This window comes from Trichomonas vaginalis (assembly GCF_026262505.1).
Source record: "Trichomonas vaginalis G3 chromosome Unknown ctg_156, whole genome shotgun sequence".
NCBI classification, from domain to species: domain Eukaryota; phylum Parabasalia; order Trichomonadida; family Trichomonadidae; genus Trichomonas; species Trichomonas vaginalis.
This window is the reverse complement of record NW_026529243.1, coordinates 65,172-92,137: the sequence shown is the minus strand read 5'-3', so window position 1 is coordinate 92,137 and position 26,966 is coordinate 65,172. Positions and strand designations below refer to the sequence as shown.

The 26,966-nt window shown below is 29.2% G+C and overlaps 8 protein-coding genes and 2 pseudogenes across 10 annotated transcripts, besides 11 other annotated features; 3 read left to right on the top strand and 7 right to left on the bottom strand.

Moving 5' to 3' along the window:
• Positions 1-5,889: part of a mobile genetic element that runs on past the window's edge.
• TVAGG3_1081930 (uncharacterized protein) lies at positions 73-369 on the bottom strand (the record flags this gene model as incomplete). The annotated part of the gene is made up of 1 exon (XM_051256712.1): positions 73-369. One exon carries the CDS (start codon positions 367-369, stop codon positions 73-75), a length of 297 nt encoding a protein of 98 aa, XP_051076070.1.
• On the bottom strand, positions 1,123-1,707 carry TVAGG3_1081920 (uncharacterized protein; the record flags this gene model as incomplete). Its single annotated transcript, XM_051256711.1, has 1 exon — positions 1,123-1,707. One exon carries the CDS (start codon positions 1,705-1,707, stop codon positions 1,123-1,125), a length of 585 nt encoding a protein of 194 aa, XP_051076069.1.
• TVAGG3_1081910 (His-Me finger endonucleases family) lies at positions 2,023-2,607 on the bottom strand (the record flags this gene model as incomplete). The annotated part of the gene is made up of 1 exon (XM_051256710.1): positions 2,023-2,607. One exon carries the CDS (start codon positions 2,605-2,607, stop codon positions 2,023-2,025), a length of 585 nt encoding a protein of 194 aa, XP_051076068.1.
• On the bottom strand, positions 3,239-3,391 carry TVAGG3_1081900 (uncharacterized protein; the record flags this gene model as incomplete). The annotated part of the gene is made up of 1 exon (XM_051256709.1): positions 3,239-3,391. One exon carries the CDS (start codon positions 3,389-3,391, stop codon positions 3,239-3,241), a length of 153 nt encoding a protein of 50 aa, XP_051076067.1.
• Positions 3,411-3,812, bottom strand: TVAGG3_1081890 (uncharacterized protein; the record flags this gene model as incomplete). Its single annotated transcript, XM_051256708.1, has 1 exon — positions 3,411-3,812. The coding sequence occupies one exon, from the start codon at positions 3,810-3,812 to the stop codon at positions 3,411-3,413; it is 402 nt and encodes a 133-aa protein (XP_051076066.1).
• A 267-nt stretch (positions 5,890-6,156) lies between the features above and the next one.
• TVAGG3_1081870 lies at positions 6,157-6,394 on the top strand (annotated as a pseudogene). Its single transcript has one exon. A coding segment is annotated over exon 1 (238 nt).
• Positions 6,395-7,008: 614 nt separating this feature from the next.
• On the bottom strand, positions 7,009-7,251 carry TVAGG3_1081860 (serine threonine-protein phosphatase family; the record flags this gene model as incomplete). Its single annotated transcript, XM_051256707.1, has 1 exon — positions 7,009-7,251. One exon carries the CDS (start codon positions 7,249-7,251, stop codon positions 7,009-7,011), a length of 243 nt encoding a protein of 80 aa, XP_051076065.1.
• An 18-nt stretch (positions 7,252-7,269) lies between these two features.
• Positions 7,270-7,632, bottom strand: TVAGG3_1081850 (uncharacterized protein; the record flags this gene model as incomplete). Its single annotated transcript, XM_051256706.1, has 1 exon — positions 7,270-7,632. The coding sequence occupies one exon, from the start codon at positions 7,630-7,632 to the stop codon at positions 7,270-7,272; it is 363 nt and encodes a 120-aa protein (XP_051076064.1).
• Positions 7,633-9,520: 1,888 nt separating this feature from the next.
• Positions 9,521-9,557: a mobile genetic element.
• A 985-nt stretch (positions 9,558-10,542) lies between these two features.
• Positions 10,543-11,739: a mobile genetic element.
• A 200-nt stretch (positions 11,740-11,939) lies between these two features.
• Positions 11,940-11,976: a mobile genetic element.
• Positions 11,977-13,716: 1,740 nt separating this feature from the next.
• Positions 13,717-13,753: a mobile genetic element.
• A 1,176-nt stretch (positions 13,754-14,929) lies between these two features.
• Positions 14,930-14,967: a mobile genetic element.
• Positions 14,968-22,307: 7,340 nt separating this feature from the next.
• Positions 22,308-22,345: a mobile genetic element.
• Positions 22,346-22,407: 62 nt separating this feature from the next.
• Positions 22,408-22,445: a mobile genetic element.
• Positions 22,446-24,234: a mobile genetic element.
• Positions 22,719-23,256, top strand: TVAGG3_1081770 (annotated as a pseudogene). Its single transcript has one exon. A coding segment is annotated over exon 1 (538 nt).
• TVAGG3_1081760 (MULE transposase domain-containing protein) lies at positions 23,598-24,161 on the top strand (the record flags this gene model as incomplete). The annotated part of the gene is made up of 1 exon (XM_001283045.2): positions 23,598-24,161. The coding sequence occupies one exon, from the start codon at positions 23,598-23,600 to the stop codon at positions 24,159-24,161; it is 564 nt and encodes a 187-aa protein (XP_001283046.2).
• Positions 24,235-25,038: a mobile genetic element.
• Positions 25,039-25,187: a mobile genetic element.
• The last annotated feature ends 1,779 nt before the right edge of the window (positions 25,188-26,966 follow it).

Genomic DNA, 26,966 nt, shown 5'->3' with positions numbered 1-26,966 from the left:
AAGAGGGTAGAAAACGGGGTAGATATACCCTTCTACCCTAAAATATATTTTTGTCGAAAATAAATGGTTCATTTACTCACAATATTTTTGTACAAAACAACCCCAAGCTTTTAACCTCTCTTCTGCAGCTTCTAATGCTATCTTAGCGAGTTCATATTCTCTAAATTCTCTCTTTAAATCTTCTTGTTCCCATTGGTCTAGTTCGTATGGAGAATCTCTATAACCAGAACATATCTCACGTTCATGTTCTATTTGTTTTTCATGCATTTTTCTAACTTCTTCTTCGAACAAAGGTTTTGCATTCTCTACTGTATCTTCAAGTTCTTCTTCATCTAATTTCTCATGAACTTTCTTGTCTATGGAGTCCATAATTTTTCCAACTGCTATGCAATATTTTGGAGAAGCCCACATTGCTATATAGTTTACGAGTCTTGGGTCTACATACATTCCTCTAACCTGTTTGATTTCATCCGGAATTCCTGCATTAACATTGTATAAAAAGCAACCCGCGGAATTCCGCGGGGTGGTATATTCTTCACAAAATGCCTTAAAATACTCTTCCCAGGACTTATTTTCCAACAACCTTCTAAAGTCTTTCCTAAACTGCTGACACATCTTTGTTGCATTTATATAACCATCCTTGTCTCTACGTAAGACTTCAATACCGTTGTAAGTGCCTTTTGTGAATGTTTCGCCATTAGATTTGTTCGTGAACGTTTTTGCTTCGACTGACATTTCTGTTCTTACAATAAAAATAAAAAAATATTTTTTGGTGGGACGTGGGACATTCGTTTGTGGCTTAACCGTCGGACCACAACGATAAAAATCTCGACAAAACATATACGATAAAAATCTCGACAAAACATATACGATGAAGTCTCAACAAAACATTTACGATGAAGTCTTAACAAAAAATATACGATGAAATCTATTTCCTGTGTTGTTGTCAAAATGTCATGTTGTCACACTTTTTCAGAGAAGTTAAAATGACCGAGTGACCGAGTGACCTGGTCGCCTAAAATATATTTTTTTCTATCTTAAGGAAATTCATGAAAATTCAAGAGGGTAGAAAAGAGGGTAGAAAAGAGGGTAGATATACCCTTCTACCCTAAAATATATTTTTCAATACTTTTTCAGCACTTCTCCGTAGTTATATATGAAAGACAATTCGAGATAAAAGTCGTAGTACAATGGAATAATATGCTGCACACCGTTTGTTGTGAACCAAACTTGAAAGTCAGAGAAACTGTTACTAGGTGGTTCGTAGAATTTAGAAGCAAAGTCATAAAAGTCCTTACCAATACATAGAAAACTGTTGTTGCTTGAACTGAAACTTGCATGACACATAACATTTTGAGGGTCAAACACGTTTCTATAAACTGTCAAATCTGCTGGTGGGCGTATAAACCAGAACGGACCGTCAGGTGGTAATGGTTCGTTCTGGTTTAGTAACCGAAGAAATTGTGCCCAAGAACGTTTGTCTACTTGCCAAAATAAAAACTGTGTATCTCTTGGAGGGTTATTTTCAATCCTTTGAAATGAAACGGTGGAGTTCATCTTGTCATATTCTAGTTTCAGATAGTATGTTCCATTTAGTAAAGAATCGTATTTTTCTTGAAATTCCCAGTAGTATTTGTTTATTTGAGTTTGAAAGTCATTTAGAGTCTTCTCAAGACTTTCGTCTGAACGAACTGTAAAGATTCTCATTTCGTCAAATTTGTCTATTAGACCATCATGACCTCTATACCGCCCATGAAAATATACTGCGAACATAAATGCGTTAGTTCTTTTTGAAAACAAAACTCTTCTAAATCCTATTGCCTTTGCATCTGAAGGACTTTGAAGCCAACGAATTGGAAAGTCAAACCTGTAAGCACCGGATGAAATTTCTTCATCTGAAATAGTCATACCGGCGTTTGTGAAGATATAGTCTAACGGTTTTGTATCTGCTGCTTTTGTTCTTTGTTTTTCAACCTGAAACATTTAATATATGTAAAAATATACTGTTTTAAAAAAAATGTTTTAAAAAAGTATGCCATATAGCTTCTTGAATTTGTTAAGATATATTTTAACGCATTTTCCATCTGTATCTCTAGCGTATACATAAGCATAGCCTGCCTTAGTAAAACATACTTGTAATTTTCTATAGTTTACGCCGGTATAAAAGTAGAAAGAGTCCTGTTCTTCGCTATAGTAGTAAAACTCAAACGTATGCTTGCCATAGTCTGTAATTTCAATTGCTTCATCTTCTAGTTCGTCGACAAATTCGAATACAATATCTCGAAATTTGCCTTTGTTCTTATTGTTTTCAGAACAAGTGACCCAACGTAAGTTTTCAAGTCTATTGTCATTTCTTATATGGTTTATATGGTCTACAAAAGGTAAATTGTTAGGGTTCGGTATAAAATGAGTTGCAATGACAATATGTTTAAAATAGTTTTTTCCACTCATATCCATAAGAGCATATCCGTCATTTCGCTCCCATCCGCTTAAAACTCTTTTTGTCTTTTTGTTTCTGACTTCAAATGACTCACAACAGTGAATTTCATATTTCTCATCTAACAAACAAGTTTTCCAACAGTCTTTTCCAACAAACTCAGCGTACATTTCAAATAAAATAAAAAAATATATTTTTGAAAAAAATGTTTTTTCTTTACTTTACGTAACCACCGGCTGCCATAAGCCTTTGACGCCAACCCATACCAGCTAATGAAGGTTGACTAAACTTTGGTTTTGGTTTATCTTCAGTTTTTGGCTTCCCTTCTTCTATCGGTTTTTCGTCACTTTTCGGTTCATCTGACCTTACCTCACTTGCAGGTATGGTTGTGTCGTTAGTATCTTCGTAAATATCATATGCCATTTGTTTTTGTTTTCCTTTCAACTTTTTGTGTTTGTTGTAAAGTTTAGAATATTTCGACTCTAAGTCAATGAGATGTTCTATAATGAACTGTTGGTCAGTGAAGTAAACTTTTCCATCTGTTGTCTCGAAAGCTCCTTCAGACTTCAATATTTTATTTGTGAGGGTCTGTTTCTTTTTTGAGATACTAGCCGTTCCATTTCTATGAAAAGTGACTTTGTAGTTAGGGTTTGTATTTCCAGACCTGGCACTTTCTATTATTGAATTTTTTTCTTCATCTGTAAGTTCTTTGACAGGTTTTGACAATGGTTCTGAACTTTTTGTTTGTGGTGTCAAATCTACCGTTTCAACTTCTTCGGTCATTTCATCTCAGTAAAAAATTTAATTTGGTTTGTTTTCAACTGGTTGTTGTTGTTTTTTAAGTCGGTCTAAAACTTCTTGAGGTATAGGAAGAACTTGACAAACACGTTGTGTAACTGCTGGAAGTCGACAAATCCATCTTGAACCCATTTGTCTCAATGCTGTATTGTTCATTTCATCTCAGTAAAAAACTTTACATTCCCCAAGTTTGAGGTGGTTGCGGTTGGTTATTGTTTACCCACTGTTGTGCATGGTTATATCCTCTGTTAAAGAATCTTTCACCTTGGTCCATATAGTGCCCTGCTTGGTTATAGTAGTCATTTGCTTTGTTATAATAGTTTCCTGCTTCTCTTCCTACATTGTCCATCCATCCTTGAACTTTTCCTCTTGTTTCAGGATTTGGAATAAGATTTGCTGCATCTCGTGCTACATCCCAACCTTTCTGTACAGTTTGTATAATAGGTTGTGCTTTCTCTTTAAGTATACCTAATGTACTCAAAATCTTCCTTCCAACTCCAAATACACCTCTAGCTATTGTTCCAACTGCGGGCAAAAATCTGGATGCAACTCCTGCTAATGCGCCAAATAAACCCATTTCTTATAGGGTAAAAAATGACGAATCCAAACAAGGACCCCTATGTTTCTAAAGCGACAAAGAAAGCACTCATGATAAAAATCTTTAGTTCAACACCAAATGCTTGGTTTATGGATATCTTGGAAAACATTCCGAGGTATAGAGAAGACGGACCACCATACTGGCTAATATTTGTTGGTCAAAACACAAGATACTGTGAAGCCATACCATTACAGTCCAAAAATATTTTAGATATCTTAGCAGCTTTGACAATATTCGTTGACAAATACCATCCAACAAAACTGACATCTGACTGTGAAAGTTCTTTCAAATCAGACGATATTAAAAACTATCTGCGTTCAAAAAATGTAAACCAATATTTCATTGTCGACCAAAACCATTCTGCTCTTGGTGTCATTGACAGTTGTATAAAAATCTTAAGAGACTTAAACCAACCACAAGGTGGTGAAGCAAATGAAATGTCATATGACGACAAGTACAGACACTTCTCCATGGCAAAGATGAGACAAGTTTTAAATATTTACAATACCCGTAAACAAAAAGGTTTGGGAAACCATTCCCCTGAAGAAATGAAAAACAACCCTGACTTAGAGAAAGACTATATATTTAATAGTTTAGTCAAAAGAGACAAACAAGAAAGAATGCCAGGCTTCAAACTTAAGAAAGGCGACAAAGTAAAAATAGAAATACCTAAACGCGACCCATATGAAAATACTATTGACTATGACAACAATGGGAACTCGACAGGTACTCGCATTCGTGTTCGTAAAAATAGAAGAAAGTATACAAGAGAATATTATGAAGTTTTAGGCAAACATGGCAAAATGTACACACTGCAAGCAGAAGATAAAACTACTATTGTCAGACCTCGTTTCAAACTTGTCAAAGTTCAAGGTGGTATACTTTCAAAGACAGTTCCTAACAAATATAAGACAACTCCAGACGAATATGCTAAAGAAGTTGAAAATGACGACTAAGCATTTCTATACCATGCGTAAACTGTCATGTAAGGTGGCATGTATTCTTTACTTTGTCCCGTTGTTTCCGAATATCCTGTAATGCGATGTGTATGGCTTCCTCCTCCCTGAGTGTCATCCCAGTAACAATTTATAGCAAACTTAACGTCGTCTTTAACATCATATCCTTTACCTTTTGTCATTCCTGTCCAATCCCAATATCTATGCTTATGCCAACCTGCTTCAGCTGTAGTTAAATTTATGTAGTGACTGTGTGCAGGTAAGTTTTCACCTGAAATCGTTTTACTTCCACCTGTTACCTTTGAAGAGTTTGCACAATACAAAAACCTTTCGACTATTTGAGTCCAAGTTCCAAAACCAAGTACTACTTCTGGTCTGGTAGAGTTCATTGACGTATAAATAGAACCTATAGGATATACTGTTTGAAGTATTTCAATCTTTAATGTTTGAAGCTCTGTTTTGTCTGCTTTTTTATCTAACTCATCGTTAACATATGTTTTGTCAGCTTTCTTATCTAACTCATCGTTAACATATGTTTTGTCAGCTTTTTTATCTAACTCATCGTTAACATATGTTTTGTCAGCTTTTTTATCATATAAATCTTGAGCAGTGAATTTAACTTTGTTTTCATCCTCCATGACATAGACATTTCTACATCTAATGTATCTCATCGTTGTTATGTCTTCTTCCGATGTTAAACCTTGTGGAAAGTTAGGAGGTTTCCAATTTAATACATCCCCACCAGTTTCTTCAACCGTTCCTTCAATATTTTCTATACCAACAGTTGCGAAGAAATCGTGTGTATGTCCAACGTCACTTTTCCTGTTTAAGGTTTCTTGTAAGTTTGTAATATTTGCAATGGTATGTGTATGGTTCTTATCCGCTTTAAGGTCTAAACATCCTGAAACCCACCCTGTATTGGCTTTACCTTCTAAAATCTTCGATGTCCGTTCATGGTACCATTCAACCATTTCTTTAATTTTTTCATCCTTTTCATCCACATATTCCTTATCTGCCTTCTTCACTAACGCACTAGCCACACGTGCTAACTCATCGTCAACATACTCTTTGTCAGCTTTGTTGTCAATATCTGCCTTCAAAAGAAGTTCATCTATAGGCTTCTCGTTTAAAGTTCTTTTTGTTGGATTTATACAAACAGTATGGTTCTTACTGTCTTGAAACAGAAACTCATCTGTCATTGGGTTTATCGTCAGTTTTAAGTTTCCTTCTTTCAATGACTCAGATATCTTAGAATAGTTTGAAAAGTTTGTTGTGTTCTTATTTAGAGCTTGCAAAATGAGTTGTCGGTTGTGTTGTATTTCTCTCATAGACGCTGTTTCTTTCGACATTTTTATTCTAGATAAAATATGCTTCCAATAGAAAAAGAAAATTCAAGAGTTGCTACAACTAAACCATTAGATGAACTTTTTACTAATGTCGGTCAAAAGTTTGAGACAGAGACCGTAAAGCATGAAGGCTATCGTTTTGACTACCCATTAAGATGGCTAAGAGACCCATCTGTCACAAAAGCTATTGGCTTTCGTAGAATGAAGTTTGTGTCTGTAGAAGATAAAAGTTTTCCATTTATTGTAAGGTTTCATATAGATTATATATCTGAAGGGAAACGAAAAATGTGGGAAGAAATTGAGCTAATACAAGTTGACCTTTCATCTTCTCTACAGACTGCGTTAAAAAATATAGAAGATAAAATAAATTCATGTTATGCAAAATATGCTGATGAATATGCAAATACCGAGAGCACACTTTATGTGAGAATTGTATATGACAAACAAAATTCACAAGTGTCATTTCAAATCTACGAAGACAATCCAAAGAAAGACGAACAAATATATACAGAATTCACTGCAATGTCATGGTATTATTTGCAAAGAATGTTAAATCAGAAAGTCGAACTTCCTTTAGCAAATATTTACAGTCGATATGCAAGAGATGAACCATATTTATTTAAAGATGTTTTCGACCCAGCTGCTATTATTGTTCATGCTTCATTTTCTGGCGCCCAAAACTCTTTCTTATGCTTGGCAAATGACTTTTACGAAAAACCTACAAAGTTATATACGAACCACCAAGTGGAAGTATTTCAGACTTTCAAGTATGGTTTACTACAGATGGAAGAAAAAGAATAATTCCATTATACCATGTGTTTTACTTAGAACTTAGTTTCATATACAACTACTATCGAACGGTAAAAATATTTTTTAATACGGTTGAGGTGTTGGATTTGGTTGCCAACTAGACTGTGGTGCAGGTTCAGGCTGTTGTATAACAGGAGCTTGTTCTTCTGGTTCAGGGTCTTTAGGTATAATACCAACGAACTGACCTACTCTTTTACCAATATTTTTGACTCCGTTCCAAATTCCTCTTCCTACGGTTTTTATTCCATTCCATATACCTCTTCCAACATTTCGAAAGAAGTTTCCTATCTTACTGAAGAAACCCATTTTACTATATGTAAAAATCTAATGTCCGCCTAGTCTCTTACGTTTCCTGTTGAGTTCCATAGCATTCTTTAACTGGAGCTCATACATTCTGTTTCTCCTCTGGTAGAAAACATACTCTGGGTCAACTCCTGTGTTCGCGTCATCTGCATAGAGTTGTTTATATCCCACTTCAGGGTTTGTATAAAACTCTTTCCATCTCATATTTGCATACCATGGTGGTAAGCCTAACGCAGCGTCATTTGACATGGCAGTTTGCATTTGTACATCTGTTGGCACTTGACCATAGTTTGCCATTGCAGTTTGTATTCTAACTTCATTTGGAATATTCTCTGGGTTTGGTTGTCCAGGTTGCTGTGCATTCGCTAAGTTCTGTGCGTCCATTTAATATTAGATAAAAATATCTCTTACGAGTACATATACTGGACATTTGCAGGCATTGGTTCATCTTCATATTCTCTATATCTTTCTGCCACGTCAAATAAGTAAATGACACAATGGAAAAAACCTAAAACAAGTAGTCCTATTTCAAACCACATTTACTTACCAATAAAATTTCTTTGTTATGACACTTTTTCCGGTTTATAGGACCTCTCTCATATTCTATCTTGTCGTATCTAAACTCATAGTCATGTATGTCCTCTAACCATCTCATGACACTTTCCAAACCACTTTTATCGGATGTAAAGTAAAAGCATGGATGGTTATGTAAAACGTCTAAAGTTTCTAAAGAGTCTCTCAAAGTCCAGTCTACTTGGTATTGAAAATCGTATGTGTTATAGAACGGCGGGTCCACTATAAAGAAAACATTTTCCTTGTTTTTATATTTTTCATACAACTCTGTCCAATGACATCTCACAAACTCTATACCCTCAGTATATTTTTCTATGTTCTCTTTGAAAACATTTGTATAGTTAAGATATAAAACGTTTGACATAAGTGTTTCAATGTCATGAACTCTTATAGCACCACTATACAATAGTCTAGAAGATATACTATCCCAGTCAATATACTCTGCTTTTTTCAAAACCTCTCTGACAGTATTTTTCTTATCTAATGGTATACGTTCCATCTTACCTATAGGTATCTTTTCTTTTAACTCTTTCAATATTTTGTTTGTGTCTGGTATATGTTTGAGACGGTTCATATAGTTGTCGAAGTCATTGCATATAATCTTTGAGTCTGGGAATACGGTATGGCACAGATGAGATATATAGAAACTTCCACCGAACAAGTCTACAAATGTTAGACCATTCGGTAGTTTCTTAAGTTCTCTCAATAGAATATCTTTACATCTACTCTTATTTCCAAAGAAGGGTAACGGTGGTTTTGTAAAATTCATTTTATATATAATAAAAATGTTTTTTCCCTGAAAAGTGACAGATGTTTTATTGAGACTTCTTCGTAAAGACTTTGTTGAGATTTCTTCGTAAATGAGTGTAAATGACCCAAAAATATATTTTAGGGTAGAAGGGTATATCTACCCCGTTTTCTACCCTCTTTTCTACCCTCTTGAATTTTCATGAATTTCTTCGTAAAGACTTTGTCAAGACTTCTTCGTAAAGACTTTGTTAAGACTTCTTCGTAAAGACTTTGTTGAGACTTCTTCGTAAAGACTTTGTTGAGACTTCTTCGTAAAGACTTTGTCAAGACTTCATCGTAAAAGACTTTGTTGAGATTTCTTCGTAAATGACCCTAGTAGTATATTTTTGGTGTAAATTTCATGAAAATTCAAGAGGGTAGAAATGAGGGTAGAAAACGGGGTAGATATACCCTTCTACCCTAAAATATATTTTTGGTGTAAATTTCATGAAAATTCAAGAGGGTAGAAATGAGGGTAGAAAACGGGGTAGATATACCCTTCTACCCTAAAATATATTTTTGGTGTAAATTTCATGAAAATTCAAGAGGGTAGAAATGAGGGTAGAAAACGGGGTAGATATACCCTTCTACCCTAAAATATATTTTTGTCTGATTTTACGAAGAAGTCTTGACAAAACATTTACGAAGAAGTCTTGACAAAACATTTACGAAGAAGTCTTGACAAAACATGAAAACATATATAATTTGTGAAAAGCTCCTGGAAGACCTCCGAATAAAAACTTCATTTATGTGGGCTAGAGGGCGCAACGCGCCTGGAAGCCCTCCGAATAAAAACTTCATTTATACTAAACATCTTCAGGGCTAGAAGGCACGAAGTGCCTGGAAGCCCCACTGCCTTTTTTTTTTTTTTTTTTTTTTTTTTTTTTTAAATTAAATAACTTTAAATTTGTAATAAACAGAAATTCATCAAAAGTAACAGCTCTCAATTTTTTGACATTTGTAAATTCTAAATTGAATGAGAAAAATGAAATAATACTAAGCATAATACAATATTCTAGTTTTAATTATAATTAGGAAAAAGTTAGTTTTGAGAGTACTTTTCATAGGCATATAGAATGAAATCTTCTGAAAAATAATATCACATAAACTCATATTATTTTCTAATATATAACTATTTTATATAAAAATCAAATTCAATGATCTTAAAAGCGAAGGATAAACCTCAAAATTTACGAATATAATGAGTGGGAATATAATGCTTATCTATCATAAAACCATATGAAATATTAATTTTTGCTTTACGCCTAATTTTTGACGACAATTAGCAAAAATGTTAAATGTTAACACTCAGTCCATTTGAATATGAAAAATAAAATTGACTTTGATTAAATGTTTTTATTTATCATGCAATTCTTCTTGCGACCAAAGATTTGAATAAAAGTTCAAAAAATAAGATAGCTTAAAAATAATATACGGTAGTGTTTACTAATAGATGAATAGTATATAAATTCTATTAAAATGGATTTGATCCAAAAAAAATATATAAAATTTGATCATAAATAAAATCGTTTTAAATTACTTCTTCATTTAAATTATAACAATTATTTTGGTTTTATATTTTTTTGGATCAAATCCATTTTAATAGAATTTATATACTATTCATCTATTAGTAAACACTACCGTATATTATTTTTTAAGCTATCTTATTTTTTGAACTTTTATTCAAATCTTTGGTCGCAAGAAGAATTGCATGATAAATAAAAACATTTAATCAAAGTCAATTTTATTTTTCATATTCAAATGGACTGAGTGTTAACATTTAACATTTTTGCTAATTGTCGTCAAAAATTAGGCGTAAAGCAAAAATTGATATTTCATATGGTTTTATGATAGATAAGCATTATATTCCCACTCATTATATTCGTAAATTTTGAGGTTTATCCTTCGCTTTTAAGATCATTGAATTTGATTGAGAAAGGGACAGACTAGCCCATTGTCACTTTTTAATTTAGCAAATGAACGCTTATGGAGTGGAGTTTTTGAGTAAATCTGATTTGCTTATAAATGAAATAAAATCAAAAGAAACCATATTGGCATTATATTATGCAAAAATAAATGATCTTACTTAGTACTTTTAAAGTTAATTTCAGAAAAAATTTGACACAATGGTATCCGGCACATACAAGTGGTGTACAACCAAAATATAAGTTAGTTTAAACATATATTGCTATATCTCATGATCTTACTTAGTACTTTAAAGTTAATTTCAGAAAAAATTTGACACAATGGTATCCGGCACATACAAGTGGTGTACAACCAAAATATAAGTTAGTTTAAACATATATTGCTATATCTCATGATCTTACTTAGTACTTTTAAAGTTAATTTCAGAAAAAAATTTGACACAATGGTATCCGGCACATACAAGTGGTGTACAACCAAAATATAAGTTAGTTTAAACATATATTGCTATATCTCATGATCTTACTTAGTACTTTTAAAGTTAATTTCAGAAAAAATTTGACAACAATGGTATCCGGCACATACAAGTGGTGTACAACCAAAATATAAGTTAGTTTTAAACATATATTGCTATATCTCATGATCTTACTTAGTACTTTTAAAGTTAATTTCAGAAAAAATTTGACACAATGGTATCCGGCACATACAAGTGGTGTACAACCAAATCTTCGACTCGATGAACTTGTCATCGAGTTATATTCCAGTGTTGTTCCTTCATTCCTGATTAAGTTGCAAATTAAAGGTCTGGATTCAGAGAGAAGTGTTAAAGTTATCAAAAAAGTCACAAGAGATTTCGAAGAAATGACACAATTTAAAAAGTCGGATGCATCAGTATGCTTGAAGCTGTTCAGAAAGGTCTGAAAAATGATACACTTGATCCCAACATTGTTTACTCAACATAAAAATATTATTGCAAAGAAAACATTTGATTTAATAAACATTTAATTTATTATAATTAATTTTTTATTACAGTATAGTAAAAAATGCTATAAATAAATTATTATATTTTATTAAAATGTGACTTTTAATAGTAAGTGAATAAAATAAATCAGGAATTGGGAAAGAAATAAGGTTAATTAAAAATAATGAAAATTACAAGTTTAAGGTTAATCAAAAAGTGACAATGGGCGAGTTTGTCCCCCACTCGAATTTGATTTTTATATAAAATAGTTATATATTAGAAAATATTATGAGTTTATGTGATATTATTTTTCAGAAGATTTTGTGTTCTTCTTCAAAATTTTATTTTTTATTAAAAAAGAATCTTTACAAAATATACATTTACTTTAATTAATATTTAAAAACATGCTCTATCAAAAGTTCCAAAAATTCAATATTTTAGCTTTTCTGAGGTGTCACTTTTGATGAATTTCTGTTTACAACGAAAAACCAGAATTTTCGAAAAAGTGACACCAACTATTAAAGTTATTTTATTACTAGATTTATTTACAAATTATAAGATAATATCATTAACCGAATATATTTTTAATATAAATAAAAACTTTTTTTATACAAAAATTACAATCAATCGATATTATAAAACATTTATTCCAAAAAGATTAAGTAATAGGTGGGATCCTGCATATAATATATTTATGTCATAAAGTTTAAATTTTAGATGGACCACAGTGAGAATGTGAGTGGTTAATTTAAAGGTGGTCTGATAAAGATATCGAAGCTACTCAACACAGCAATGAAGCAGTTTCTAATACACAATCTTACTAGTGGTGTTTCGGTCGCCAGCGCTCTCATGGGGTGCTGATTTCAAAAACCACTACTTCAAATTATTCAACAATACTCAATGCAGCATGAAGCAGCTACTACTGCTGTATCTTACTTGTAGTGTTTTGGTCGTTGGCTCTTGCACAGTCTCTCAGATTTTCAAATTTTTTTTTCAACACTATCTTGTTTCGCTCTCAGAAAGCTATCCTACAAAGACATCGAAGCTTACTCAACACAGCATGAAGCAGTTTCTAATACACAATCTTACTAGTGGTGTTTCGGTCGCCAGCGCTCTCATAGGGGTGCTGATTTCAAAAACCACTACTTCAAATTATTCAACAATACTCAATGCAGCATGAAGCAGCTACTACTGCTGTATCTTACTTGTAGTGTTTTGGTCGTTGGCTCTTGCACAGTCTCTCAGATTTTCAAATTTTTTTTTCAACACTATCTTGTTTCGCTCTCAGAAAGCTATCCTACAAAGACATCGAAGCTTACTCAACACAGCATGAAGCAGTTTCTAATACACAATCTTACTAGTGGTGTTTCGGTCGCCAGCGCTCTCATAGGGGTGCTGATTTCAAAAACCACTACTTCAAATTATTCAACAATACTCAATGCAGCATGAAGCAGCTACTACTGCTGTATCTTACTGGTACTGTTCTTCGCTTCTTACTATCAACTCTAAAACTAGTTTGATGTATTATTTATTCAATATTAACCTTAATTATTTACAATTCTCACTTTTTTCATTTTTTAAATGAATCAATCCGTTCCTGCACCCCTTGCTGATACAAAACAATATATTGATTTCATTCATTATCTTCAATATGGAGTTCAAGCAGAGATGCGTGCTAACTGCAATTATCGGAAAGATTCGCATTTGAATTCAGATGGAGTAACAATTATTAGACATTACTGTAGATGGGGAAGTTGTAGTGCTAACTTTACCTTTGAAATGAAATCTAATCAATACAGATTTGTAAATGGACATCATTTTCATAATCATGTTGGTGAACCACCGTCTTTTAAATATATAAATATATACATATATAAATATATACATATATAAATATATACATATATAAATATATACATATATACATATATAAATATATACATATATAAATATATAAATATATACATATATAAATATATACATATATAAATATATACATATATAAATATATACATATATAAATATATACATATATAAATATATACATATATAAATATATACATATATAAATATATACATATATAAATATATACATATATAAATATATACATATATAAATATATACATATATAAATATATACATATATAAATATATACATATATAATATATACATATATAAATATATACATATATAAATATATACATATATAAATATATACTGTAATAAACAGAAATTCATCAAAAGTAACAGCTCTCAATTTTTTGACATTTGTAAATTCTAAATTGAATGAGAAAAATGAAATAATACTAAGCATAATACAATATTCTAGTTTTAATTATAATTAGGAAAAAGTTAGTTTTGAGAGTACTTTTCATAGGCATATAGAATGAAATCTTCTGAAAAATAATATCACATAAACTCATATTATTTTCTAATATATAACTATTTTATATAAAAATCAAATTCAATGATCTTAAAAGCGAAGGATAAACCTCAAAATTTACGAATATAATGAGTGGGAATATAATGCTTATCTATCATAAAACCATATGAAATATTAATTTTTGCTTTACGCCTAATTTTTGACGACAATTAGCAAAAATGTTAAATGTTAACACTCAGTCCATTTGAATATGAAAAATAAAATTGACTTTGATTAAATGTTTTTATTTATCATGCAATTCTTCTTGCGACCAAAGATTTGAATAAAAGTTCAAAAAATAAGATAGCTTAAAAAATAATATACGGTAGTGTTTACTAATAGATGAATAGTATATAAATTCTATTAAAATGGATTTGATCCAAAAAAAATATATAAAATTTGATCATAAATAAAATCGTTTTAAATTACTTCTTCATTTAAATTATAACAATTATTTTTGGTTTTATATTTTTTCCCCATTATATTCTTGTGGAAAAGTGACAAATAGCAACTTTGACCCTCTCTCCTACCGTATATTATTTTTTAAGCTATCTTTTTTTTTGAAATTTTATTCAAATCTTTGGTCGCAAGAAGAATTGCATGATAAATAAAAACATTTAATCAAAGTCAATTTTATTTTTCATATTCAAATGGACTGAGTGTTAACATTTAACATTTTTGCTAATTGTCGTCAAAAATTAGGCGTAAAGCAAAAATTAATATTTCATATGGTTTTATGATAGATAAGCATTATATTCCCACTCATTATATTCGTAAATTTTGAGGTTTATCCTTCGCTTTTAAGATCATTGAATTTGATTTTTATATAAAATAGTTATATATTAGAAAATAATATGAGTTTATGTGATATTATTTTTCAGAAGATTTTGTGTTCTTCTTCAAAATTTTATTTTTTTATTAAAAAGAATCTTTACAAAATATATATTTACTTTAATTAATATTTAAAAACGTGCTCTATCAAAAGTTCCAAAAATTCAATAGTTTAGCTTTTCTGAGGTGTCACTTTTGATGAATTTCTGTTTACAACAATACATATAAATATATACATATATAAATATATACATATATAAATATATACATATATAAATATATAAATATATACATATATAAATATATACATATATAAATATATACATATATAAATATATACATATATAAATATATACATATATAAATATATACATATATAAATATATACATATATAAATATATACATATATAAATATATACATATATAAATATATACATATATAAATATATACATATATAAATATATACATATATAAATATATACATATATACAATATAAATATATACATATATAAATATATACATATATAAATATATACATATATAAATATATACATATATAAATATATACATATATAAATATATACATATATAAATATATACATATATAAATATATACATATATAAATATATACATATATAAATATATACATATATAAATATATACATATATAAATATATACATATATAAATATATACATATATAAATATATACATATATAAATATACATATATAAATATATACATATATAAATATATACATATATAAATATACATATATAAATATATACATATATAAATATATACATATATAAATATATACATATATAAATATACATATATAAATATACATATATAAATATACATATATAAATATACATATATAAATATACATATATAAATATACATATATAAATATACATATATAAATATACATATATAAATATACATATATAAATATACATATATAAATATACATATATAAATATACATATATAAATATACATATATAAATATACATATATAAATATACATATATAAATATACATATATAAATATACATATATAAATATACATATATAAATATACATATATAAATATACATATATAAATATACATATATAAATATACATATATAAATATACATATATAAATATACATATATAAATATACATATATAAATATACATATATAAATATACATATATAAATATACATATATAAATATACATATATAAATATACATATATAATATACATATATAAATATACATATATAAATATACATATATAAATATACATATATAAATATACATATATAAATATACATATATAAATATACATATATAAATATACATATATAAATATACATATATAAATATACATATATAAATATACATATATAAATATACATATATAAATATACATATATAAATATACATATATAAATATACATATATAAATATACATATATAAATATACATATATAAATATACATATATAAATATACATATATAAATATACATATATAAATATACATATATAAATATACATATATAAATATACATATATAAATATAAAGGTAGTCTCACGAAAATACGTTATTTTCCCGATGCCTTGGAAGCAGCTTTGCAGGTTACCCGTAAGGTAACCAGTAGAAGTTTCTGAGCAAGGATGAAGAAGATTAAAGAGCCTTTTTATTGCAAACGCTATATTTGTAAGTGTCTTTGTAGAACTTCTCATAAATTCAAAGATTTCCAAAAACGAATTTTTCGATTTTGATATAATAAATGATATTTAAACAAATTATAGATGTGTTTGCAATTAAAAAAATCCGAGTTAACTACAATATCTTCAATTTTTGTCGTTCACTTTTTCATGTCATACTTATAGCAAGAATACTCACCCAATTTGGTTACACTTCATGATAGTTTGAAGTAAAAAAATGCCACAGTTTTTTTATTTGATATCGTTATCTAAATTTTGTACAGAAATGAAATAAATTATAATATGAAACGTGTGTTATTATGCTTGTTGGGAAACAATCCAATACTTATGTCTGAATGAAATGATTATTTCTACGAGATTTTTCATATTCAGCTAATAATGCTATCAAAATCAAATAACAATAAAAAGTTATTTTGTACATAATGTAACTTAATCTTTAATACTATATAGAACTTCGAAATACGACTAAACGGTGCGAGTTACGCGATTAAATACCTTTTTTTCGATCGAAACTTGAAAGTGAGGATAACTCAATGGGTAGGGGTATGGGTTCGACTTTTTCTATTGGGCAACTATTTTTTTCTTTTCATTGTTTCAGCATTTTTTTATGCGATTATGCATAATTATTTGATTTCCTATATATTCAATAATAAATTTGTTCCGAACTCTTAACAAATAAATAAATTTTTAGAATATTTAAATTTATAGCTCCCTACATTAATATAAAGTGTTCGAATAGTTCATATATAGTTTCTTTAAAATAATTTGTTTCATTTTAAATTGGTTTGGCACAATGCTTGACATAACATGCACAAAGCTATGCCATTTTAAAATATGTATATCAATCAAGCCGATTAAGTCCATCCTAAACGAAAATCATCGATACTCATGAATTTATGATAGTCGTTCTTGATATAATTGCGCGTTTTAAAAAATGCTTACTTTTGAACACAGAACTTATCTATCCATATTTATCAATGAAAGTTTATAAGATGCATTAATGACAAAACCTTACTTTATCAATTATAATCTTATCGTAAATTTCAAACTACAATACTGTGGGGCAAATATTAAATAACCACTATGTTGCGGATTTTATGTAAGTCTGCAAACTGTAAAATGTAATTAAACACAAATAAAAAAAAAATGTAAATTTTAATCGAGAAATTTAGCAATCTTGAAAGCCTTGATCGGCATCTTTTACAAGATGTCAGTAATGCATATTCAATAACTATGAAAATCTAGCCAAGCATGGATTTTTTTCGAAAAAAAATTGTATTAAATTTCATTTTTCATTCTTTATACAAGTTTTAACCTTTGGTGCAATTATATCCTATCGCAAATGCATTATTGACGTTATTACTTGGATACTTCTTCATAACGCTAAATCTTCAAATTAGTTATGTGTTTGTTACTAATAGAAGTTGGAAAGGTATTAAAAAAGGAAATGTTAATAAATATACATGTTTAATTAAAAAACAAACAAGAATAAATTAAATAATTTTATTTCTTAGGAAAGTCTAAGTTTTGTAATAGATAAATTGCTTTTTGTGTCTCTTCTTCATCAATTTCTGGATGTTGATTCTCAGGTGGCGGACTAATTAAAACATCATGGGCAATATCAAACCATTGTTTTAGTTCGTTGGCAGAAGGAAAATGATCTTCTTGTATTGGCGTTATTAATGATTGAAAATCATCAGTTGATTCTGCATTTTGGGAATTTTCCAAATTTTCATTTGGAAAATTTGAATTTTGAGATATTGTTTAAGCACTCAGATCTCATTTTTAAAATATCTGCACCAAATTCTTACATCTGATAATTTTCATGTGTAACCAATGTTTCCCAATCCATTTGCCATACCCTACTAATCGCAAATTCATTCCCTTTAATTTTGTATTAAATTTAAATTCCAATCTTAATTTCTACATTATTTATGCTAACCCTTTAAATTTTGTTCTTATTTATTCACCCTCAGATACAAATTTATTTAGAATGTATTCCTCTGAGGTCTATATTTGTATTCGAAAATAAAATCTTTAAAACTCTCTAAGTTATCATTTTCTCTTCAGATATCTAATATTTTTCTAATGACATAACTACTTTGGACGCATATCCAAATTCCAAAAAAAATATGGAAAAAATAAAAATGAAATTGAAAAATACAATTTTTGATATGTAAAAAGAGATTTTGAAAAAAATTGGGAAAAAGAGTATCTAATAAAATTGTTTGAGATCTATGTAGACATAGTTTTTACAGTAAAAAATCAATAATATTGAAATTGATCTGAATATATCTTTTTTTTTTAAGTTTGAATGCATTAATCTCAAAGCACTTGATAAAATACTGGTTTTATTTCAAAATTCTAAATAATTTGTAATTAGATCTTTATGATGTAATTTAATTTTAAACAAGTACAGATAAAGAGAATCATAATAAAGGTGATCTATATTGCTTAAGTAAAATTGAGTATAATAGATCGATCTTAGCAACAAGATCTGAGGAAGTAGATTTGAGAGTCGAGAGTTTAGATCTTAGCAACAAGATCTGAGGAAATAGATTTGAGAGTCGAGAGTTTAGATCTTAGCAACAAGATCTGAGGAAGTAGATTTGAGAGTCGAGAGTTTAGATCTTAGCAACAAGATCTGAGGAAGTAGATTTGAGAGTCGAGAGTTTAGATCTTAGCAACAAGATCTGAGGAAGTAGATTTGAGAGTCGAGAGTTTAGATCTTAGCAACAAGATCTGAGGAAGTAGATTTGAGAGTCGAGAGTTTGATCTTAGCAACAAGATCTGAGGAAGTAGATCTTAGCAACAAGATCTGAGGAAGTAGATTTGAGAGTCGAGAGTTTAGATCTTAGCAACAAGATCTGAGGAAGTAGATTTGAGAGTCGAGAGTTTAGATCTTAGCAACAAGATCTGAGGAAGTAGATTTGAGAGTCGAGAGTTTAGATCTTAGCAACAAGATCTGAGGAAGTAGATTTGAGAGTCGAGAGTTTAGATCTTAGCAACAAGATCTGAGGAAGTAGATTTGAGAGTCGAGAGTTTAGATCTTAGCAACAAGATCTGAGGAAGTAGATTTGAGAGTCGAGAGTTTGGATCTTAGCAACAAGATCTGAGGAAATAGATTTGAGAGTCGAGAGTTTGGATCTTAGCAACAAGATCTGAGGAAGTAGATCTTAGCAACAAGATCTGAGAAAGTAGATTTGAGAGTCGAGAGTTTGGATCTTAGCAACAAGATCTGAGGAAGTAGATCTTAGCAACAAGATCTGAGGAAGTAGATCTTAGCAACAATATCTGAGGAAGTAGATCTGAGCAACAAGATCTGAGGAAATAGATTTGAGAGTCGAGAGTTTGGATCTTAGCAACAAGATCTGAGGAAGTAGATTTGAGAGTCGAGAGTTTGGATCTTAGCAACAAGATCTGAGGAAGTAGATTTGAGAGTCGAGAGTTTGGATCTTAGCAACTAGATCTGAGAGTTTTATCATTTCCGGCATATTGGGCCGAAAAGGAGTGATCCGCGTAAGTATGAAAAAAAGTGAATTTTGTTGTATGGTGTTTTTTATTATATCCGTTTCTCTCACAATTTTCAATAAATATTATTGTTCAAACGGAAATATAAATAAACAATTCAAAAATAAAAATGTAAATGTAAATTGAAAATGTATTATAAACATGCTAAAAAGCGTATATTTTAAACTTAAAGGAAAAATGAAATTCGTAAAAATGAGCATGATGTTTGATAAGGGAGTTTTAATTTTTTTTCAAAAAAATTAAGGAACTTAAATTGAGATTATCAGGCTATGTAGTGGTATTTTTACGATCTGACTGCAGAAATCGAATCAGCGAGACCCGAAGATTCATATTCCGCCGGAAAAATAGGGTTTCGAGGCGTAGATAGGGATAAAAAGATGCTTTAAGAAGATCTCAGTAGAAATATGGTTTATAAGAGGATATAGGTCAGGATATAAGATTATGAAAATTGAAGAAGTGAATTATCAAGATGTATTTATGAGTAAACTATATTGTTTTAAGCTATCTAAATCTGTTTTGATATAAATTAAAGCGTATACTTATGCAAAATGCGAAATTTAAATTAATACTTTTTTTTGCTATTTGGACACAAAGCTAACAATCCATCCAATAAATGACGTATACCTAGCGAGATGAAGCATTTTAACATGAAAGACAAGAAAATCTGATTACTTGTGTTGAAAGTTTCTGTATTTCGTCTTCTTCCAAACACAGCGTTCAGATGCAGAAGAAAATGCAGCCGTAATGACGCAAAAAGACACTAAAATAAATTGGAGAATTTCTGTAAAGTTTTTACTGAGCTTTGTTATTGAACCCGAATTTGTTGCTGAGTGACAGGATATTAAATCTACGACATTCATGAGTAATTGTTATCAATTTGTCAATAAATTATGTTGAAGATGGTTTAAATGTCTTCGAAGGCATGAAATTAGATCCTAAATCTGTTTGAGTTAATAAAAGAGAACAAATGTTGAAAGAGTTGTCATATTGCCTACAAAATTTTCAAACATTTGCATTGAGACAATGTGAAAAAATGATGTCCAAAATACCTTTACTAAAATATTTTTAATTTGAATCATAACAAGGAAAAACAATAATGGCAGAATAAGAAAAAAAACAAAGATGTTATGATTTGAACAGTTGCCTTTTAGATTCAAAAAGAGCATAGCGTTCCCAACCACTACACTACCTTCCTTTCTGATAAAAAGCTGAATAATTAGTATTTAATGAATTCTCCAACTTGGGGATTTGCGGCTTTTCCAAAATCTGTTATGATAGTTCTATATAGCAATTGATATATAATATGTTTTTTATAATCAAATAATTTTTTAGTCCAGATAAATTTTTTAAAATTTCAAAGTCTTTCCATTCTACTAACGCTCTTCACATCCATATTCTTTACCATATATGTAATATAACGCCTTATTTTAATTCCCATGTTTACGATTTATTTGTCGAAAAACTGTCTTGCCCATTAACATCTCGGAAAAATTTTCGACTTTTTGAATGGCCGTTTTCAAGATCTCAAAAACTGTGGGATATTTTTTACAAAGCTAATCGACATTTATTTACCACATATATGTACTATACAATGCACCTGGTTTCATCGAATTTTTACCGTCAGTTTTCTCGTGAGACTACCTTTATAAATATACATATATAAATATACATATATAAATATACATATATAAATATACATATATAAATATACATATATAAATATACATATATAAATATACATATATAAATATACATATATAAATATACATATATAAATATACATATATAAATATACATATATAAATATACATATATAAATATACATATATAAATATACATATATAAATATACATATATAAATACATATATAAATATACATATATAAATATACATATATAAATATACATATATAAATATACATATATAAATATACATATATAAATATACATATATAAATATACATATATAAATATACATATATAAATATACATATATAAATATACATATATAAATATACATATATAAATATACATATATAAATATACATATATAAATATACATATATAAATATACATATATAAATATACATATATAAATATACATATATAAATATACATATATAAATATACATATATAAATATACATATATAAATATACATATATAAATATACATATATAAATATACATATATAAATATACATATATAAATATACATATATAAATATACATATATAAATATACATATATAAATATATAAATAACAAAATACAATCAAAAAATAGTGTTTGGAAATTTAAGGTTAAGTGTCACTTTTCTAGTGTCACTTTTTCGTAAATTCTACCACACTCATATTTAAAAACGTGCTCTATCAAAAGTTCCAAAAATTCAATATTTTAGCTTTTCTGAGGTGTCACTTTTGATGAATTTCTGTTTACAACAGTTTAAACATATATTGCTATATCTCATGATCTTACTTAGTACTTTTAAAGTTAATTTCAGAAAAAATTTGACACAATGGTATCCGGCACATACAAGTGGTGTACAACCAAAATTTCATATCCCTAGTTTTACATTTATGTTTAGTTTTATTTCACCTAATTTTCAAAGATCATAATTGAATTAGATGGCCAAGCTATTCAAAACACGACCAAGCTTATCAAAATAAGACCAATATATTCAAAATTCTTTATTCTTTCAAATCATTTCATTTTAATGCAGATCCAAGATCACGAACTCACATATATCGAGTTGCTTAAGTATGGAGTGCAACAAGAAATCCAAGCAGGTTGTAGTTATTCATATAAAACTAGGAAAGAAAGAAATCAAATCCAATTTAATTGTAAGTGGCCGAATTGTCCATGTCGCTTCCTTGTTGATACACTTCCCGATGACAAGTACCACATACGAAAATGTATTAACACCCACAATCATTCTGCCCCTTTTCCAAACAAATCACAACAAATTACATCATATTTTTATAGATCTTATTTAACAAGATATTTTGAATCAAATCAAGACCGTGTTTACGCACAATTAAGGTGTTTCAAAGATCTTAATATCCCATTTGATAGTGGGATCATTCCGGAAATGTTTCAACAATCTACAGATGCTTTAAAAAAGTTTTCTAAACGCCTTCATGCAATCAATACCAGTTTCTCAGTGGATGATGTTACATCTCTTGCAATTTTTGTCGACATGGTTAAGAGTCATTCTCCGGGTGATCTCATCGAGTTTATTCACGAGCCAGATCGTATGATTTTCTATTACGCCCCATTCGAAGCAAATGCTTTTTCACATCAAATACAAACTTATCACATTGATTCCACTTATAAGCTCTTGCGCTCTCGCATACCATTTTATGCCGTCACTGGCAAATTCGCGGAATCAATTGTTTTTCCGTTTTTGTATTTTTTCGTTTGGCCCGACACAAGTGAAAATATACAAGTTTGTCTCACAGCATATTTTGGCTCCATCAATCGCGAACCATCTTATTTTTCAATGGACTACGCACCTCAAATCACAAATGCTGTTGAAACAGCCATCCCCTTATGCCAGATCATTTGGTGTGGCGTTCATGTGTTGCGCGCTGTCATGAGAAAGGCTGAAAAGTTTCAAGATCGTTCCAACTTCGAAACTTTCTATAACTTAATGAAGTTATTGGTCTTTGGTTCTGAAGAGGAAGAAATTGATCCTGATGAAGTTTACAACAATTTAGAAGAAATTTTAAATGAGGAACCTGCTGCCCGTGAATACTTTGACCGACAGTGGCGCCATCATCTTGACAGGTGGATGCTTCGCTATAGAAATGAAGGAGATGGAACAAACAACATCTCAGAATCACATTTCAAGGTTTTGAAGCACCAGTACTTCCCAGAAAGGCGAAATCTTCGACTCGATGAACTTGTCATCGAGTTATATTCCAGTGTTGTTCCTTCATTCCTGATTAAGTTGCAAATTAAAGGTCTGGATTCAGAGAGAAGTGTTAAAGTTATCAAAAAAGTCACAAGAGATTTCGAAGAAATGACACAATTTAAAAAAGTCGAATGCATCAGTATGCTTGAAGCTGTTCAGAAAGGTCTGAAAAATGATACACTTGATCCCAACATTGTTTACTCAACATTAAAAATATTATTGCAAAGAAAACATTTGATTTAATAAACATTTAATTTATTATAATTAATTTTTTATTACAGTATAGTAAAAAATGCTATAAATAAATTATTATATTGGGGCAGCGACAAATTTGCCCAGCCAGTAAAGTATTCAATTTTTTTTGCATTTTTTTTAAAGCTTCTTAACTTAAATCATGGAATGTCTCAAAGACAAAAGTAGCATACAGCATGTAAAGCTAAAGAAAGATAATCATAATTAATACCTTAATTTTTAATATTACGCATTTTTAGGTGCAAAATTTAAAAACATTCTAATACAATAGAGCAGTTTCCAAAAGTAGCATACAGCATGCAAAGCTAAAGAAAGATAATCATAATTAATACCTTTAAAGTTTAAAATCTTGATTTTTTTTAAATCAAATATTTATAACTTTAATACATACAGCTTAAACCTTATACTTGTTTTCTCTTGTGAGAAAGCAATCTTACAAAGCTAACAATCCTAAAAAATAAAGAATTAAAATTTCATACAATCTTTCTTCGAATCTGTTCTTTTCTTAAGCCGCGAGCGAAGCGAGTGGCTTAGTTTCGTAATTTCATACAATCTTTTTTCGAATCTGTTCTTTTCTTAAGCCACTCGCTTCGCTCGCGGCTTAGTTTCGTAATTTCATATAATCTTTTTTCGAATTTGTTCTTTTTGTCTCCCGCGAGCGAAGCGAGTGGCTTTTTATTTTTTTTTAATTTTTTTCCTTTCTTACTTTTTTTCCCTTACTTACAAATTTGATAGTAACTTACCAAATCTCTCTATCATATAATAATAAATTAATCCATTTTTTGTTTCAAATCTGACACTTTACATTTCTGGCATGTAAACTGGTCACTTTTCACTTCACCTCACTGGGCAAGTTTGTGCCCCCCTCTTATTATATTTTATTAAAATGTGACTTTTAATAGTAAGTGAATAAAATAAATCAGGAATTGGGAAAGAAATAAGGTTAATTAAAAATAATGAAAATTACAAGTTTAAGGTTAATAAAAAAGTGACGATGGGCGAGTTTGTCCCCCACTCATGTGTTTTTTTTTGAAATAACTCTCAAATATTATTTTTTTGTTTATTTAATGATGAATAAATATGATTGCTTTAGTCAATCATAAAAACTAATTTAAGTTTAAAATAATGAAAGGATAATTTGATCGTTTTTTAAAATACAATTATTTTTGATGATTTGCAAGAATCTTTGAAAAGAATATAATATAGGTTCTATTATTGTAAAATTTATCCAAATCATGTATTACATAAATTACGATTAAAACGATGAAAGAACCAAAAAGTGTGTTTTTGTGTTTTGTTGTTGTGTGTTGGATGCGGGATCCTGTTATTTCCGAAATCGACAAAAAATTTGGAAATTTAATTTCCGAAATCGAAATTATATTAATGTTTTTAATATTCTTATATCAAAAGGATTAAAGTTCATTAAGAGAAAAACAATTCTTCTTCTTCAATCTATTGGCGCATTTATTTCTACACGCCAATAAGGAAGGGAAAATTATAAGACACCATGGTGTCTTCAAAACGCTAATTTTTGATATTTTTAACAACCCTAGCTATATAACATATATTAAAAAGTGAAATTAATATAGATTTTTTGTAATATAGTAAAAAAGACACCACAAATCTCAAATATGTACGATGGTATTTATAAATTACGTAAAAAACAATCTCGAATCCTCATATTTTCGACACACTACTTCTACTTTAATAAATGAAATTCCGAAATATTTGGCCATTCGTGATGTTCCGTAACATATAGTGCAATATTTATAGCTTTATATGTTTTTGGTGATATTAATATATTGAGGAGATTTTTCTCTAAAAGAAAATTTAGGTTCTGTAACTACTATTGAATAAAGGTTGCATACAATTTCTTGAACGGTGACAGCAAAATTAAAACTAGGAGGACAGATTTGAACGACACAAGTAAATGGATGCATATAAATACTTCGAATTAGATTGCTTCCTGTAGATCCAACCAACACTCTTAAAGATGCATGGATTTTTGCAATTTCAAGCGTAGTGTTTGTAATATCTGGAACATACATAAATTGTATTGATTCATTAAGATTTTTTGAAAAATTAATAATTTCGTTCAAATTAGCAATCACACGTGTAGGACCTCTTCTTTTGTGCAATCCTACATATAAGGGCTGGATTTTAGTTAAATTAAAATACTTCCTTACTACAATTGACAAATTTCCTAAACAAGGGCCATAATAACCACCATGAGTTCTTGGATCGCAAACTGTATAAAGATCACGACAAAATACAAATTGATCACAGGTTAAGTATATAATTCGATCCTCAAAATCAAGTACTCTGACTAATTCTTCACACATGCTTCTGTTTCCTTGAACAACAATATACGATTTTTTCCTAATTTCAGCAGGGATTAATTGTGAAGGAGCCATTATTTCATTGATAAAATGCCCATATATTGCAGTATATAAATGCCCTATAGCAACAACACTTTCATACTCCCCAACTATGGTTCCATTAAAAAAAGGTGAAACAGTCAAATTGTTTCTGTCTCCTATGTCATAATAATATTTAAGAGTACATATTGCGTTGTCACCTGATACAAACATATTTCTCCCATGAATAACAGTTGAATGAAAATGTTGAATGTCATTATACTCTGGTGTTTGAGGTAAGAAACCGTTATTAGCGAACGTGTTTAGCGTTGTATCATTCTCATATAAAAGCAACATTTTTGTTTTAGGAGGGTTGAATGTTTCGTTGTATTTGCATATGATCTCAAAATCTGGAAAGAAAGAAAATACTTTTTTAGAG